The sequence below is a fragment of the Leucoraja erinacea genome, chromosome 37 (assembly GCF_028641065.1).
Source record: "Leucoraja erinacea ecotype New England chromosome 37, Leri_hhj_1, whole genome shotgun sequence".
NCBI classification, from domain to species: domain Eukaryota; kingdom Metazoa; phylum Chordata; class Chondrichthyes; order Rajiformes; family Rajidae; genus Leucoraja; species Leucoraja erinaceus.
Window position 1 is genome coordinate 4,852,171 of NC_073413.1, and position 16,531 is coordinate 4,868,701.

Consider the following 16,531-nt stretch of genomic DNA (forward strand, 5'->3'; position numbering starts at 1 on the left):
ATTTTCAATATACCAACTTTGTGGGTGCATTTAGACTGTGACGAAACAATAGACCCGAGAGAAGCAAGATTTGCAGATAAACAGAACATTTAAACACTGCTTTCAAACAAGATAAAACACTGCTTAAAATAATACACATGCTAGAACCCCACTGTACACGGCCTATGGAGCCACGCAAATGTGTGTTTAAAATGATCACAATGAAGGGTAGCCTGTAAGGCTAAGTGGAGGGTAGAAATTGTAGCTTACACACAGCCCCTGCACCTTAAATAGTGTTTCAGATGGTGCCTATCATTTATCATCTGAACCTCTTCTTCAGATAGTAAATCTGCTGTCAATTTGCAGCATTTTCTGGTTTATCATAGGTTCTTATCATTCCTTGTTAGCTATCCTGCTGGTTTCCCCGACAACACAGCCCCTGTTTCCGTGTGTAATTGAGTCCTGCATTGCTTTGTAATTGTGGTGCTTTAGGTGAGGGAAGCAGAGGTTTCACTTCCATGTCTGCATACAATTGTACCCTGACCTGAAAATATCAGTTACTGGCAAATTTCTGTAAAGTAAAGGGGTAGGTGTTTACAATTCTAGATCCCATTCATCAGCCTGTGAACAGTGACCATATCCTTAGATATCTTAACTATATTAGAAAATGTGAATTGACCTGAGTTTCCAGTCAGTTGCTTTTCCCAGATCATAATCAATGTGGAGAAACTCAGCTCACATTGACCTTTGTAGAGGGGTTGGGAAAAAGATGCAAAATCTGCCGTGTGTTAAGAGTGCCGCAGTTAGAATAATTAAGAAGGAATCGATTTTGGCAGCGCCCGATGGCACTTTAAACACTTAGCTATCTCATTTACATCTCCTCAGCAAACGGTATCATTTTTTTTTCACCTGGTTTTAACTTTTACGGTTGGTGTCACATAAACCACACCGCCATCCCCTGACTTTTGGTGGGTTGGAGTGGGTGGGGGGAAGAAGGGTGAAAGACGGTGCCCTTTCTGACCTGTTGGTCTCCTGGCAATGCCGAATGGCATTTTCATCAACAGCAAACCGCAGTGCTAATCGTTCTTCCTGAAGGAGTGCCTGAAACCGCGAGATTACTGAGCAGTCTCTTGTAGATCCACTGCATTCCCCGAGTATTTTTAAAAAGATGCTCAAATCCCAATGCAAACTTACCAATTGATCACTCTTGAAGTGATCCCAGCACACGCCATTGACTAAAAGGAGAATTGATTCCCATGTCACCAGCCATATCTGAACTTCGCACACTTTAAACTGGATCTGTCATGATCGAGTCTTTTCATGGGGCATTCAGTACCTTGATCCCTTGTCTTTGTTCCATCCGCAGCCAAGATTGTAGTCTCCCAGCTACGTTTTTTTTAATGTTAAAATGTAATTGTAATGTTTTTATTACCTGTGCTATTTATTGGCTGTAAACGTTTAGGCCACAGCTTGAGTATCAGGAAGAACCCGTTTATCTCATTTGTTGGTGGAAAAGTGCTTTCAAACTTCCCATCAGATTTGGTGATGATTCATCCATTGTCTTTGGTTACTTTGCTTGGGTTTGGTTGACTGGGATATGGAACAGCTGACAAGCTTGCCCCTTGTCTGTGTATGGATTGTATTGCTAACATCCTGCTTTTCCCTTTTCCTAAACCCTGAGTTGTGAATGCATTGGTGCTGCTATTAGTTTGATTGCACAGTTCATCTGTATGCACAGCTGTATTAGGGCAGTAGTGTTAATCGTATCTATAATCTTTATATTTTTGTGTGAGGGATGAGGGAGAGATTCGAGTCCTTGCCACATTGGGGTGAATGGGGTTTTGCTGAGGATTGGATGCCACATCTTTCTCATGAAACAGTGCAGCTGTGCTGCTTAAGTTGGCCGTTTAAATTTGTAAAGGATATCGCACTTTGAAAGGAAAATTTAGTGTTGAGAATTTCTGCCTTTTTGAAAGTATGTCTTATTTTAAAAAGAAATCCATAGCTGTGACTAAGATGTTGCTATATTGAATTATTGCTGTTTAGTTAATATTGTATGATCCAGGGCATAGCTCTCCCATTATTTCTTCCAACGATATTGCAGGGTGTGTTCATAGTTTGCTTTCTCCTGTTTTTTGGGGACGGGAGAATAAGATTGATTGCATACGTAATTTTTTTTTGCATGGAAAATTGTTAAGTTACAAAAACAATTCTGACAATTGCCTTTCGAGTCCTCCATCTCCCCTCCCTGATAACAGGCAGTTGCAGTAATCAGTGTCTTAGGATCTGCCGAAATAAAACTCCCATTCTTCAAGGAGAAACAATCAGCATTGCTTTGGAATTTTCCTTTAAGAAACTATCAAAAAGCTTTGGATTTGATCAATCCAACAGTGTGTGTATATTGCACAGTGAATTTATTCTATAATAGAGATTTTTTTTTGGTATTAATGACTTTGATGGGGGAGAGAAGTGGCTCCTCATAAAAAATATTTCTAGAATTGCACGTAGCATGCAACTTGCTTCTTGTAATTTCTCATTCTTCTACACCACTGGCTGTTTAAACGCGTAGAGCAGCTGCACGCTGCGCTGGTCAGTTGCTGGTGTTTGCCTTTCTCTCCTGGCCAGTTGACTCACAGTCCAGGGAAGAAGTCCAACTGCCAGTAATTCTGTAAAGAACTTGTCCTGTGCGTTTACGTTCATCACAACACCAAATAAAGAAAATGAGACTCATGGATTGTTTTGAGGGCCATGGGGGGAGGGGGTAGCTTCAATCCTTATTCAGCAGTTTAATTTAGGGAATCATTTTGTTAGAATAGCACATGTAATTTGACCCAAGCTGTGTGCATGGCATGGGTCTTCATCCTCTCCATCTGTTGCACTGTTCCCGGGATGTGGTGATGCATTCCCAACACATCCTCTGGTTTATTTCCCCCCTCCCTTTTTGTTCCCACAGATTGCATTCATGCAACCCTCCACCCATCTCCTTTCCCTCCTGCCTCCATTAAATCTCACCTTGCCCATAAAATGGGGTGGGCCTCGGGTGACCTATTGCATTGTCCCGTGTTGAACAAAGAGGCATTACAAAAATTCATCATGAAGTGGGGTGGGAAAGAGATTGAATTACACTGTTTACACTTGCCTGCTGTGACTCAGAGTGATGTCTATTACTTTGCTGCACCATGACAAAATATACATGAAAATAAACATTTTTGTTCTGTTTTAGTTGGAGTTTACAGGGTATCATTGGAAAATTTGGTGCCATGTAAACTGGGATAATTAATCGCCAACAGTGTGATGCAGAGAGTGTTAGTTAGGCATCCTCCCCTTTCAGTGGAAATAGCAGAGTGGTCTTGCCAAGGATTCCTGCGTAGTTGGTTATTGGTGCAGCAGACAGTTACACAGAGTGCAGTAAGGAGGCAGCATATCAGAACTGCTCAGGAGAAGTTGAAACTATTTTTCAGTTGCAGACAAGTAACCTGTATATAAACCTTTACAATTATCACTCAACTAATGTAGAATTCGGCAACCAAGAAGGAAGAGATTAAAAAAAAAAAACTTATTCTAATAGTACTGTGAATTATATATATATATAAATATATAAAAATCTTAAATTGCGTGGTTCCAAGGATTTCTCAATTTTTTTAATAAAATAATCCTAATGTTATATAATAAACAATTTAGAACATTTGCAGAAGAATTTGCTGATATGTCATACATTAAGCATGTGTGTATTTTGATAGGTTTTGCAGGAAAAAAAATATATGGAGCTAGGTGGTCGGGATAATTGGTCTGTTTGGTATTCGGATGTCTGATTTCCTACCGTGCCTGCCCCCGGTACCAGTTCAGTATTGGTGCTATCGGACTGTCGCTTTTATATTGATAAATATTGGCAAGGCAACCCTGTAGCACATACAGTGGGATGCCTGGCTCCCCAGATAGGGCAGCAGAGGGTTTAACACATGCAGACTTGGCTCACCTGCCAGTGTTTGGCTAAAAGCTTTTTTTTTTGAGGCAGACCACTCAATGGGTTGCCATAGGTAACTGGATAATCCATCTATTTTATTTTTTGAGATTGGGGAGGGGTTGTTGGGAGGGAAAGAGAAGTCTAACGCCATTTTCTCTTCTGTGAACACACCATTCCTGTTTAACAGAGTGGTTGGTTGGCCTTGTCCAAAAATAAAATCATCATCCAAACCATCTTTACTGTGGATTGAAGGTGGGTTCAGTGGCAGAGTGATTTCTGTAGGGATACGGCGTGTCTGTAGAAAATGCAGTGTTGTCACTAGAATTACTTGGCGTAATGGTGCCAATACACTATAGGAAAAAATAATAGTACTTCAAGCCAATACATTCTGTGATGTTGTGTTCATTCACCACTTAAAACTGTTCCCGTCTCTATCAGCACTGATTAGTAACTGGCAGTAATGCACTTCACCCAGTATTATACAGCTTGGGTTGCAACCAGGGAGAGTGTTATGTTTGAGAAGGCAGAACTTAGAATTTCGCAATGGTTTAAGTGGCCAAGAGTACATTACGGTTTACTGCAATGCTGGTGACAACACTGTAATGTATAAATTACCTTTGACAGAAGTGAGAGAGAGAGAGAGGCAGGACTGACACACAAAAAAAATGAATGTATTTCATTATTTAAACAAAATGGCCTGCAAAATTTGTTTAAAGGGATACTGACTTTTTACCATATTGGGAGAGGGATGGGTGATGGGGTTTGGGGGGGTGGGGGGTGGAGAAATCATCCCATTAGTGGGTGCCATTGCCTTTTAATTAGAAAATGAAAATTCTGAACTATGCATTCTGTAACCAGGATAGGTACTTATTAAGAGAGGAAAAATAAAATCACTGGTTCATTAACAAATTGTGTTGCTCTATGTAGTTTGTACAAATAAGCTGGAGAGTTTCCATTTCTTGATCTGGCCATAGTTGGTACTGTAACCCCATCGCTGGAATAATAAGGGTGAATTTTTTTATATATCAGAGCAAAATATTAAAAAAAAGTCATTTCATTGAAACTGAAACAAAATGTTGTTCTAATAGGTATATATATAAATAATTTTGAATTTTGCTTTTATCCGTGGTTTGTTTTGAGGATGTGATTGTGATTGTGCAACACAGTTGCTTCAGTGGACTACATAATTTTTCTTGAGAAAAAAAAGAGAATAAACATGTGTTTGGCTGCTAAGCATTACATTTCGTGTCCGACTTTTTCTTTCTTTCTTTCATCTACATTACACAGTACAGTTAATGTTGCTGACCCATCCTGGGGAATCCTGGAGACTCCAGTTGAAGGTTCATCTCCAGGACCCTGCTGCCAGAAATGAGAAGATTCTTTTCAAGTCTTTTATGTATTGGCTGTAAAAATGTTGGAACTGGGAAAGGATTTGCTGTTTGGTTTGAAGCTAAGGATACTTTATGGAGAGTTGCTATGATTTATAATTCGCCTTAGCAAAGTCAAAGTCCACAAGGCAAATCTTGGGTGACCAGCGGTGGGAGGTGGGAATGGTGCTGTTTGAATAGGAGAGGTCTATTACTAAAGTCATAGTCTTACAGTATGGGAACAGGCCAACAGTCCCAGCTACACTAGTCCCACCTGCCCATATCCCTCTAAACCTATTCTATCCATGTACCTGTCCAAATGTCTCTTAAATGTTATGATCGTTCCTGCCTCAACTACCTCCTCTGGCAGCTTGTTCCGTACACCCACTACCCTATGCGTAAAGGTTACCTCTCACTATTCCTATTAAATATTTTCCCCTTCACCTTAAACCTGTCCTCTTGGAGATTCTCAAGCAGATCTAGCTAGATTTGGATCCCTAATGTTTAGGTGGCCTGGGTGAATCTTTCCTGACTCCCCAAATGTTCCACAGTTGGCAGTATTGGGCAATTTTCCGTGAACGTGCAGCAGGTTCAAAGTTGTATCCAGAGCAATTAACTTCAAGAGATTGGGGTAGAAATGGGGTCGAATGTATCTCTTGGTGACTTATTTTGGATACAAGATGAGTGCGAAGAGAGGGATGTCCTAGGTGAAGATCAGATTGGTTTAAAGTATAATGTTGGCCATGAGCATCCCGAGTGGTAATAGGCCTCTGAACTAGTGCAAAGAGGGACACAAAATGCTGGAGTAACTCAGCAAGACAGACAGCATCTCTGGAGAGAAGGAATGGGCAACATTCAAGACCCTTCGTCAGACAGAGTGCTTTGAGTGTTGACATTATCCTTTAGTATTGACCAGTCTCTGAAATGATCGGTGCCATGTGCCTGAGATTTCCCAGATGAACCTCACAACTAATGACCAACAAACTTTCATAATTGAGATCCAACCCTCATGTTAGTTGAGCTTTCATTGTCAGTTTAGTTTTTATAATTGGGAAGGTTAGGAAAAATAATTGTTTAAATAAGTTTAGTTTTGAGTATGCACCAAATTTAAATACAATTTCTTAGTTTTCCCAGACCACCTCTTACATGGTCCTATTCTCTGAGATGTCAGGAATAATCTGGCAGTAATTGTAAAATATCTCTGTAATGCAGAGAAGTACAGTACGTTTGGCCTTCTACATTTGAATTAGACATACATGACGTAGCAATTGCAAGGATCTTGTGTGAGAGAAAGCTGCAATTCTACGTGTCAGCGTCAAATGGTTTCCAAAAGATGAGTTGGCTACATACCGAATACATCAGGGACCACTGGAAAGTGTGAGTTGACGTTTCAGTTGCATGAGCTTTCATTTGAAGTATGAAAAGATGGAATCAAATATGTTTTAAATAGTGGAGAGAATAATGGGAATGGTTGTGGTGGTGCTAGGTTTGAGGATGGTAATGACTTGTTCATCGCAACTGAGAAGAGGAGAAAAGGATGTGGTGCAATATTAAACACAGGTTCAGCCTGTGTGGAGTTTGAACTGTTTCTGTGTTGTACATCAGTGACTTTAATGTCCACCAATTTTGAACACCAAATGCTGCTGCACTCGCCTGCGCCAACCACTGGAAAGACGTGATATAGAAGATGGCCGGACACGAGGAAGAAGAAGAACACCAAATGCAGTACAATTAATTGGGAAAATGCTGGAGAAATATTGTGGTCACAAGTGGCAAGAAGAGGTCAGTGGCATCTGCTGCCATCGCATGGAAAGATTCAATGAGCTGGGGAGTAGGCGGTTGTTGCAGATGGAAAGGTGAACCAGGAGAAAAGAGGAAAATATGATATCACAATGAAAGTGGCAGAAGTTAGAGGTTGATCTGGTGAATGTGGAGGATGGTGGGGTGAAAGATGAAGGCAAGGGGAACCCTATCCCTTGGGGAGTAACAGTGGATCAGGCAGCATCTCTGGAGAAAAAGGATGGGTAACGTTTTGGGTTAAGATCTTTCAGGGGAGATGGTGAACAGACCTGTGGACATCGGTGGGATGGGAGCCGAACTGCTGTCGGGCATCCCTAGTATAGAATGGGGATGTAGATGATTTGGACACCAGTTTGAACCGAGAACTGTAAGTGTTGGGAGGACATCACAATTGCCGCAGCTGTAGATGGAAGGAAATTGCATTGGGGGTAAATTCAGGTTCCTTATTATCACATGTACCAAGGTGCATTAAAATTCTCATCAGACAAGACCGGGCTAAAAGATGCGGTTAGTGGGGAGCAAAATGTTGTGGAGGGTCAGGCGGTCTCTGTGATGAGAGAGGATGAATCTTTCACGTTGATGGTGTTTTAGCAAAACGAGGGTCAGTTTGTCGACAGGACGGGAGGGTGTTTGGGTGGAGGGAGGAGGGAGGAATCCCACCCAGCGGCGGCGGGCGGGGACCCAGCGGGTCGGTCAGCGGCTGTGGAGGGTCGAGACCCCGAGGTAGGTAACAGACATAGAAAACATAGAAATTAGGTGCAGGAGTAGAGGCCATTCGGCCCTTCGAGCCTGCACCGCCATTTAATATGATCATGGCTGATCATCCAACTCAGTATCCCGTACCTGCCTTCTCTCCATACCCCCTGATCCCCCTTTAGCCACAAGGGCCACATCTAACTCCCTCTTAAATATAGCCAATGAACTGGCCTCAACTACCCTCTGTGGCAGAGAGTTCCAGAGATTCACCACTCTCTGTGTGAAAAAAGTTCTTCTCATCTCGGTTTTAAAGGATTTCCCCCTTATCCTTAAGCTGTGACCCCTTGTCCTGGACTTCCCCAACATCGGGAACAATCTTCCTGCATCTAGCCTGTCCAACCCCTTAAGAATTTTGTAAGTTTCTATAAGATCCCCCTCTCAATCTCCTAAATTCTAGAGGGAAACGACCCATCCATCCGCTCCCCCGCTCCCACAGCCGCTTGGATTCTGCCGCCTCCGGGCCGGAGATAGCGGTCAGCCAGAGCTTTGAGGGGGAGTTTACTCCGACGCCCGGTTATTGAGCGAGAATAACACGCGCGGAATGTGCGTGACTGGACGCCCCTGGTTACCTGGTCCCGGCGCAAGATGGCGGACAGCGCCCCTAGCAACGCGGCGCAGGCAGTGACGTCAGCAGAGGAGCCGGCAACCTCTGACCCGGAAGCTGTGGCGCAGTCCAGTCCCTCGGCGCCCGTTGCTGAGGAAGGAGCGGGTTTAGGACGCTGCCGCTGCCGCTGTTGCCGCCATCATGTCGGACAACGAGGACAAGTGAGTGAGCGGGAGGGGGAGGGGCGTCGTCTCCGCACCCCTTGTCCCCGTCCTCAGCAACTCGCCGGCAGCCTGCGCTGTCGCCATTTGCTCCATCTTTAGCGCTGCGACATCGAGCGGAGTTCAGGGGATCAGACTCGCCGGCCCGGCCCGCAGCGACCCCACTGGCCGGGATGGGTCATTGCCACTGGCCGGGATGTGTCATTATATCGACCCCACAGCGCCCCCACTGGCCGGGATGGGTCATTGCATGGTAACCTACAGCGTCCCCACTGGCTGGGATGGGTCATTGCATAGTAACCTACAGCTCCCCCACTGGCTGGGATGGGTCATTATACCGACCCCGCAGCGCCCCCACTGGCTGGGATGGGTCATTATACCGACCCCGCAGCGCCCCCACTGGCCGGGATGGGTCATTATACCGACCCCGCAGCGCCCCCACTGGCTAGGGTGGGTAATTGCATTACAACCTACAGCGCCTCCCCCAGCCAGGGCTGAGTCATTGCACTCTTGCAGTGACCTTCCCATTGCTTGGGGTGGGTCCTTGCACCTCACAGGGTGCAGCCACTGCCCTTCCCGCTGAGTCCAGAGCAGTCGGCCGGGCTGTCCAGAAGACTGGACACAGGTGGCAGTGAGTATCCAGTTGGTGCAATGGTTTTGCTACTCTGGGTGGTCATGGACATGAAAACAGGCCCTTTGGCCCAACTTACGTACGCCGATCAACGTGTCCCATCTACATTAGTCCCACCTGCCTGTATGTGGCCCATATCCCTTCAAACCCGCCCTATCCATGTACCAGACTAAATGTCTCTTAAATGTTATGATAGAACCTGCCTTATCTACCTCTTCCGACAGTGCGTTCCATATACCTACCACCCTTTGTGTAATAAAGTTACCCCTTGGGTTGCTATTAAATCTTTCCCCCTTCACCTTAAACCTATGTCCTCTGGTTCTCAATTCCCCTAATCTGGGTAAGAGACTCTGTGCATTTACCTGATGTATTCCTCTCGTGATCTTGTTTACCTTTATAAGATCACTCCTCATCCTCCTGTGCTCCAAGGAATAAAGTCCTAGCCTGCTCAACCTTCCCCCTACAGCTCAGGCCCTCGAGTCTGGCAACATCCTTGTAAATCTTCTCTGGTGTGGGATGTGGAGTTAGAGGCGGTTCCCTGGGACACGGTGCAGGAGTTGTGAAGCTTCAGTGATCATGCAACGGGGTCCAAACGCAGCTGCAAGTGTGAACGACATCAGGTGGCTTTGCCCACATGCCAAGCTGCTGTTTACAACTAAAACTAAAAATACTGGAAATGCTCAGCAGATAACGCTGCGTCTGTGGAGAGAGAAACAGTAATGTTTCAACAGACTTGATCTTGATCCGGGTTTATTTAGCTGACTCCCCCTTTCTCCAATTCCAGTTTCGATGGGGATGATTTCGACGATGCAGATGAAGATGAAGCGATGGATGACTTGGATAACGTGGAGGAGGTGAGAGCCGATAATGATGTCCCTCTCGCTGAGTGTAACAACCAGGCCTCTGTTCGCCTTCAATCTGGGCTCAGTGCCACTTCCCAGTCTGGCGTGCAATTGAGCAGCATGTGAGAAAGGATAGGATACAGGAAAGAAGAAGGTGGGTGAGAGTAGCATGGACTGGATGGGCTGAATGGCCTACTGTCATGATATGGAGCTCCTTTTGTTGGATGTCAGCGATCAACTCTTTACACAGAGGGTGATGAGGGCCTGGAACATGCTGCCAGGGGTGGTGATGGATGTAGAAACCATCCTGGCGTTTAAGAGGCTTTTAGATAGATAGATATAGATCCTTTATTGTCATTCAGACCTTTCGGTCTGAACGAAATAATGTTGCCTGCAGTCATACACAGAATCAATAATAACAAAACATACAATAAACACAAATTAAACATCCACCACAGTGAGTTCACCAAGCACATCCTCACTGTGATGGAGGCAAAATCTTAGTCTCCGTCTCTTCCCTCCTTGTTCTCCCTCTGCGCTGAGGCGATCGATCCAGGCCGAAGATGCCGCTCTCCAGTCCAGCGGACCTCCGTGGTGATGTCGCCGCCGCCAAAAGCCGGAACGCCGTCTCCGCTCCGAGACGGCCCGCCACAGCATCAGCTCCGGGCCGCCGCCCCCGCCCCATGTACATAGGCACATGGATGGATATATGCATGTTAATGTCTCAGTTTGATCACCTTTAGTCAGGGTTTAGAAAGCAAATGTGCAACAAAGAGCTAAGATGAGGAGAAAAAAAGGGAATCTCTGTGTGGGGGAGAGCCCAAAACAAACTGAATGACAGATCTATGTTGGCTGGGAGAGGGTTGCGGGTTGTTGATGGCTGTTAACCTGCCCGGAGGAGGAATAAATAGAGGGATTGGGGAGGGAAGAGAAACGTGGGGCTGTCTGATACAACGCGAAGTATTGTGTAGGAAGGAACTGCAGATATTGGTTTATACTGAAGATAGGCACAAAGCGCTGGAGCAACTTCAGACTGAAGAAGGGTTCTGATCCGAAATATCACCTATTCCTTTTCTCCAGAGATGCTGCCTGACCCGCTGGGTTGCTCCAGAATTTTATTTACTTTGTGTATCTTCAGAGCAGAATATTGCTGGCTATCGAAAATGGTTCTGAGAAACCCCAGCCAAATTTTTGATCGTGGCGATTAAATTAATTATTTTCCCCCCCCCCCCCCCCCCCCCCCCCCCTGAAAATTGCTCCTTTGGGAACATTTTACTGCTTTAGCTGTTAAAAAACAAATCCATGTCTTCCAGAGAAACTGCCTGAGCCGCTGAGTTGCTCCAGCACTTTGTGTCAGCTTTTTCCTCCATGTCCTGAGCTGTTTTTCAGGAAGACCGCGAGAACGTGGAGATTATCCCCGCGGCGGACGGGCAGCAGGCCAATCAGAAGAGGATCACCACGTCCTACATGACCAAGTACGAGAGGGCTCGAGTACTGGGAACACGGGCACTCCAGATAGCGTGAGTACAGTCGCCGCCTCACTGTACACTGAACGGTTGGCCAGACTCTCTTGCTAGTACACTACAGAGTCACAGAGGCAGGCAGCATGGAACAGGCCCTTCATGCATCCTCAATAAGGATAGTAATATAGTTGTATAGTAGTTCATTTAGTATATTTGTTTGTCTTGTATTATGGTGGTGGGTTTTATTTTGATTTATTTCATACTGTAAATATTATTGTAAATTGATTAAATAATTTTTTGGTTAAAAAAAACACAGGCCTTTCAGGACTAATCAAGCACCCACTTACACTAAAGCTAAGGTACGCTCGGTCCACTGAGGCCTATGGGATCTCCCACTTGCCATCCATTTCAACTCCCCTTCCCGTTCCCACACTGATCTTTCTGTCCTAGGCCTCCTCCATTGCCAGAGTGGGGCCACATAAATTTGAGAAACAGCCCCTCATATTTTGCCTGGGTAGCTTACAAGCCAGCGGTATGAATGTTGAATTCTCTCATTTTAAGTAACTTCTACCAACACTCCCCTCTCCAACCTTCTTGCTCCCTATCTCCATTCATTCAACTAGTTCCACAGTTCACCACATTGTTTCCCACTCGAGATCACACCTTCCCATGCCAACGATGGGCCGAACAGGGCACCACCCTGCCTGAGGTCATTTGTTCTTGGTCCTGGTCTTTTCTTGCCTTCACTTCCATCTGGAATTTAAGCCGCAGGTGAGAAAGGTTGGGAGCCACGTCTATGGCAGGACTAGAGCTAAGGTTAGAAAAACAGCGCGGAATCAGGCCCTTCGGCCCACCGAGTCTGCGCTAACCAGCAATCCCCGCGCACTGGCATTATCCTACACACACTAGGGACAATTTATAATTTTACCAAGACAACAAGTCTTAGCCTACAAACCTGTACATCTTTGGAGTGTGGGAGGAAACCAGAATTCCAGAGAAAAGTCACGGGGAGAAAGTACAAACTCCGTACAGACAGCACCCGTGGTCAGGATCGAACCTGGGTCTCTGGCGGTGTAAGGCAGCAACTCTACCACTGACTCAGCGATGTGTGGCTGCACCACAGATGCTCAGCTGGAAGGTTAACCAGCGCACAGTGCAACTCATCAGCTCCTTTCTTTTACAGAATGTGCGCCCCGGTCATGGTTGAGCTGGAAGGAGAGACGGACCCTCTGCAGATCGCAATGAAAGAGCTGAAGTAAGTCCCAGCATCAGTGCTTGGCCGCCATTCCTTTCCCTCCCTGCTTTGCAATTATTGAAACAAGATGTTGCATGAAAACTGGAGGATTACTTTAATCTAAGGCTATTGTAAATATCATGTTCGAGACGAGGAGCTGGAAGCAGGCAGAGGGTCCAGATTGCAACAACCTGTCGTGTAAAAGTAATTTCCTGTCAGCTCGCCTGTGAGCATTTCGACAATTATCTTAAACCTCAGAACTGACCTTTCAACAAAAGCAGTTTCCACATATCCTCTTGATTTTCTTACACCACTGCCAAACTTGACCTTCTCTGCTCCATGAAGGAGAATTTATTTGTTACACAGTTCTTTATTTAACTGCACTCACTGCTCACCGGTTTTGATCAACTATTTTCTAAAGACAGCAATTACTCTTGCCTTCCAGAGCACGAAAAATTCCAATTATTATCCGTCGATATCTGCCGGATGGAAGCTACGAGGACTGGGGAGTGGACGAGTTGATAATCGCAGACTGACCATTGCCTTCCCATCAATCACTTTGCACACGTTTTCACTATTTAAATGTAGTTATATTTTTAATTCTACACATTTTATAAAATAAACTGTGATTTCTGTTGACTCGTCTGCAAAGCAAATAAATCAGCAGATGCTAGAATCTCACAAAAACAGAAATGTTGGAAGAACTCAGCTGGGACAGTGATATGTGGAGGCTCCATGATCTCTAGCTGAATAATCTGGGCGCACAGTCTTGGACTTTTATCAACAGTAAAGTAGAGTAAAAAGGAAGTGAAATCATACTGAACCTTTTTAAAGCATTTGGCCAGTCTCAGTTATTCTGGGAGAGTTTGATGGGACAGCTCTTCCCATCAGAGAGAGCTTTAGTCTTGTCACCTGCCTCCAATCTGACAGTCATAGCCGTACATTATGGAAACAGGCCCTTCGGCCCAACTTGCCCATGCCGACCAAGGTGCCCCATCTACACTGGTCCCACCTGCCTGCTTTTGCCCCATATACCTATAAACCTTTCTTATTGAGGTACCTGTCCAATGCCTTGAGACGATGGGTGATTGTAGCATGTGTCTTCTGCCTGGGTGTCTATATTGCAGCAGTCTACAGGGTGCAATGGAGCTCAAAACAAGCTTTGTCCTCTGTTCAATAGCTCACACAATCTGTGCCGATGGGATTTTCTATAAACTTTAAGGCAGCCCCCAGCAAAATCTGTAAGAGCCTTGATCAACAACTATTTTTCACAACCGATGTGTTGAGATAAATGCTGGTGAGACATGTTTTGCCATTGGCTCTGGTTTGGATCAAGTTGTCACAAATTGCTCTTCTTGGCGCCCTCCAGTGGCCACCGGGTGGCACTGTCCTGGACTGGCTCTGGCCAGCAACATAGACAATAGGACTTAGGAGCAAAATTAGGCCATTCGGCCCATCGAGTCTGCTCCGCACCCTGTTCCCAATTACAGCAGCAACCTCCGTGGATGGCCAGACGTGAAATAGGACTAGCTGCCCAAATATCGCAGCGGTATCGGTGCTTATCCTGGGTTCTCGAGCAACATATTCCCTTCTCAGTTTCCTTTCAAATATTACACTAGATACACGAGTATGACATTCTAGGCCAATAGTTCCCTTTGCCAAATTACATTCACTCCTCACCTTGTAACCTGCTTTCCAATGTGGAGCATCTGCAACAAAAACAGAACTCCAGTTAGTTTTACATTTTATAAGGAGTACGAGGGAACATGGTTATTAAGTTTTTAAGAAGCAACTGCAGATGCTGGAACATCGAAGGGAGACAAAATTGCTGGAGAAACTCAGCGGGTGCGGCAGCATCTATGGAGCGAGGGAAACGTTTCGGACCGAAACCCTTCTTCAGACCCTTATTAAGTTGTTGAATGTATCAAAAGGCCTGACTAATGATATTAGATTCAGGGTTTTGAATCCCCACCCCCCCCACTTGAGATGAGAAATATTAATTTAATTAAACGAAATCTGCATTAAATTTCCAGAAATTCATGAAAAAATGCAGCTTGGTGTAAAAGCACAGTAATGTGGTGAGCAGAGTGGCGCGCTGTATACACGTGTGGCCATAGAGAACATCAATGTATAAACAAGGAACTGCAGATGCTCGTTTACCAAAAAAGAAACATAGTGTTAGAGTCACTCAGCGGGCCAGGCAGCATCTCTGGAGAACATGGTAGGTGGCGCTTCAGAACAGGACCCTTCTTCAGACTTGATTATGTTGGGGAAGAGTGGATAGACAGGACAAAGCCTGGCAAGTGTTAGGTGGATACAGATGAAGATGACCAGGGGGTGGGGGGGTTGATAGGTAGATGGCCAGAGATAAAAATATATGATATGCCTCACTTCCCTGGTTGTCAACTTTATGCATTTACAACCAAACCCTACAGCCCAGTTTATTTTCTACTCATGACCTTGCTAACTTGTAAAAGGAGGCCACTCAACTCATAGACTATGCTAGCACTCGCTATGCTGGTAATCCCATTCCTCCACTTATTTCCCTGTAACCCGTTCTATCTCACAGGCCCATCAATTCCACCCTATTATCACTGCACCCACCTACAAGTTACAGCGGGCAATTAAATCATCAACCCACACACATTTAGGATGTGGGAGGATATCAGAGCAACTGGAGGATTCATGCAGATAGAATGTGCAAACTTCACACATGTAACAGCCGGGGTCAGGATTGTATGAAGGTTGCTGAAGCAGTGAGTCAGTTGCTGCACCACTTCAAAATGTCTCAATTGGTGCCCTGGAAGTGGCGCCTGGTTCCTTGGATGGTGGTGAGGGTGGAGGTGTAGAGACAGGTGTAACACCTTCTACCACTGCAAGGGAAAGTGCTTGGGCAGATGGAGGAATGGGTGGGGAGGAGTGAACGAAAGAGGGAATATGGAGAGTGAACGTGCTTATGCGAATCAGAACGGGCGGGGTGGTCGTTGTGAGGGTTGGTACGATCGCATTCTAGGTGGAAATATCAAAGAATGATGTGGTGCATGTGAAGGCTGAGCACCAAGAGGACACTGCCTCTATTCTGTCTAGGAGCGGTGAGGTGAAAGCAAATATGGGATGTGAGCATGGGCTCACATGAAATTAAGCATTCAGCTCACAGTGACGGAGGGGATGGGGGAAGCCCTGTTTCCTAGAGAAGGAGGACATCGCTAATGTCCTAGAAGGTCTCATCTGATGCGGCGGAAGCGGTGAAACCGAGGGAAAGGGGTGGCATTCTTACAAGGGACAAAGTAGGGGTGGGGTAGGGTATAGTTCGGGTGGCTGTGGGAGTCCTTGGGTTTGTAGCAGATATCAGTGGATAGTTTCTCTCCCAAGATGGAGACTGAGATGATGAAAGAGGGGAGGGGGGAAGAGGTGTCAGAAACGGTCCATGAATTTGAAGGCAGAGTGGACGTTGATGAAATTGATGAGTTCAATAAGGTAGGGGGGTCAGTCTGGCAAACCACGATGGAACTGCCCTAGTCTGCAGGTTAGATAACAAGGTTGGCATTGGAGCAGAGTGTGGGAGGGCAGTGCAATCCATGTGGGTGAGGTTGGAGTAGGTGAGGGAAGTACTAACTCATCAGGAAGGCTGGCTCTGTCCTGGGGGGCGGAGTTGGAGTTGGATTCATGGGCGGTGGTCTTGGAGGGGAGGATGCTCCTCAAACTGCGGAGCATCCTGGACAATACAGCT

The 16,531-nt window shown here is 45.6% G+C and overlaps 1 protein-coding gene across 1 annotated transcript; it reads left to right on the forward strand.

Moving 5' to 3' along the window:
- The first annotated feature begins 8,485 nt into the window (after positions 1–8,485).
- Positions 8,486–13,438, forward strand: polr2f (RNA polymerase II, I and III subunit F). Its single transcript, XM_055663126.1, has 5 exons — positions 8,486–8,631; positions 10,047–10,116; positions 11,494–11,624; positions 12,751–12,822; positions 13,247–13,438. Exons 1-5 carry the CDS (start codon positions 8,612–8,614, stop codon positions 13,335–13,337), a joined length of 384 nt encoding a protein of 127 aa, XP_055519101.1. The 5' UTR covers positions 8,486–8,611; the 3' UTR covers positions 13,338–13,438.
- The last annotated feature ends 3,093 nt before the right edge of the window (positions 13,439–16,531 follow it).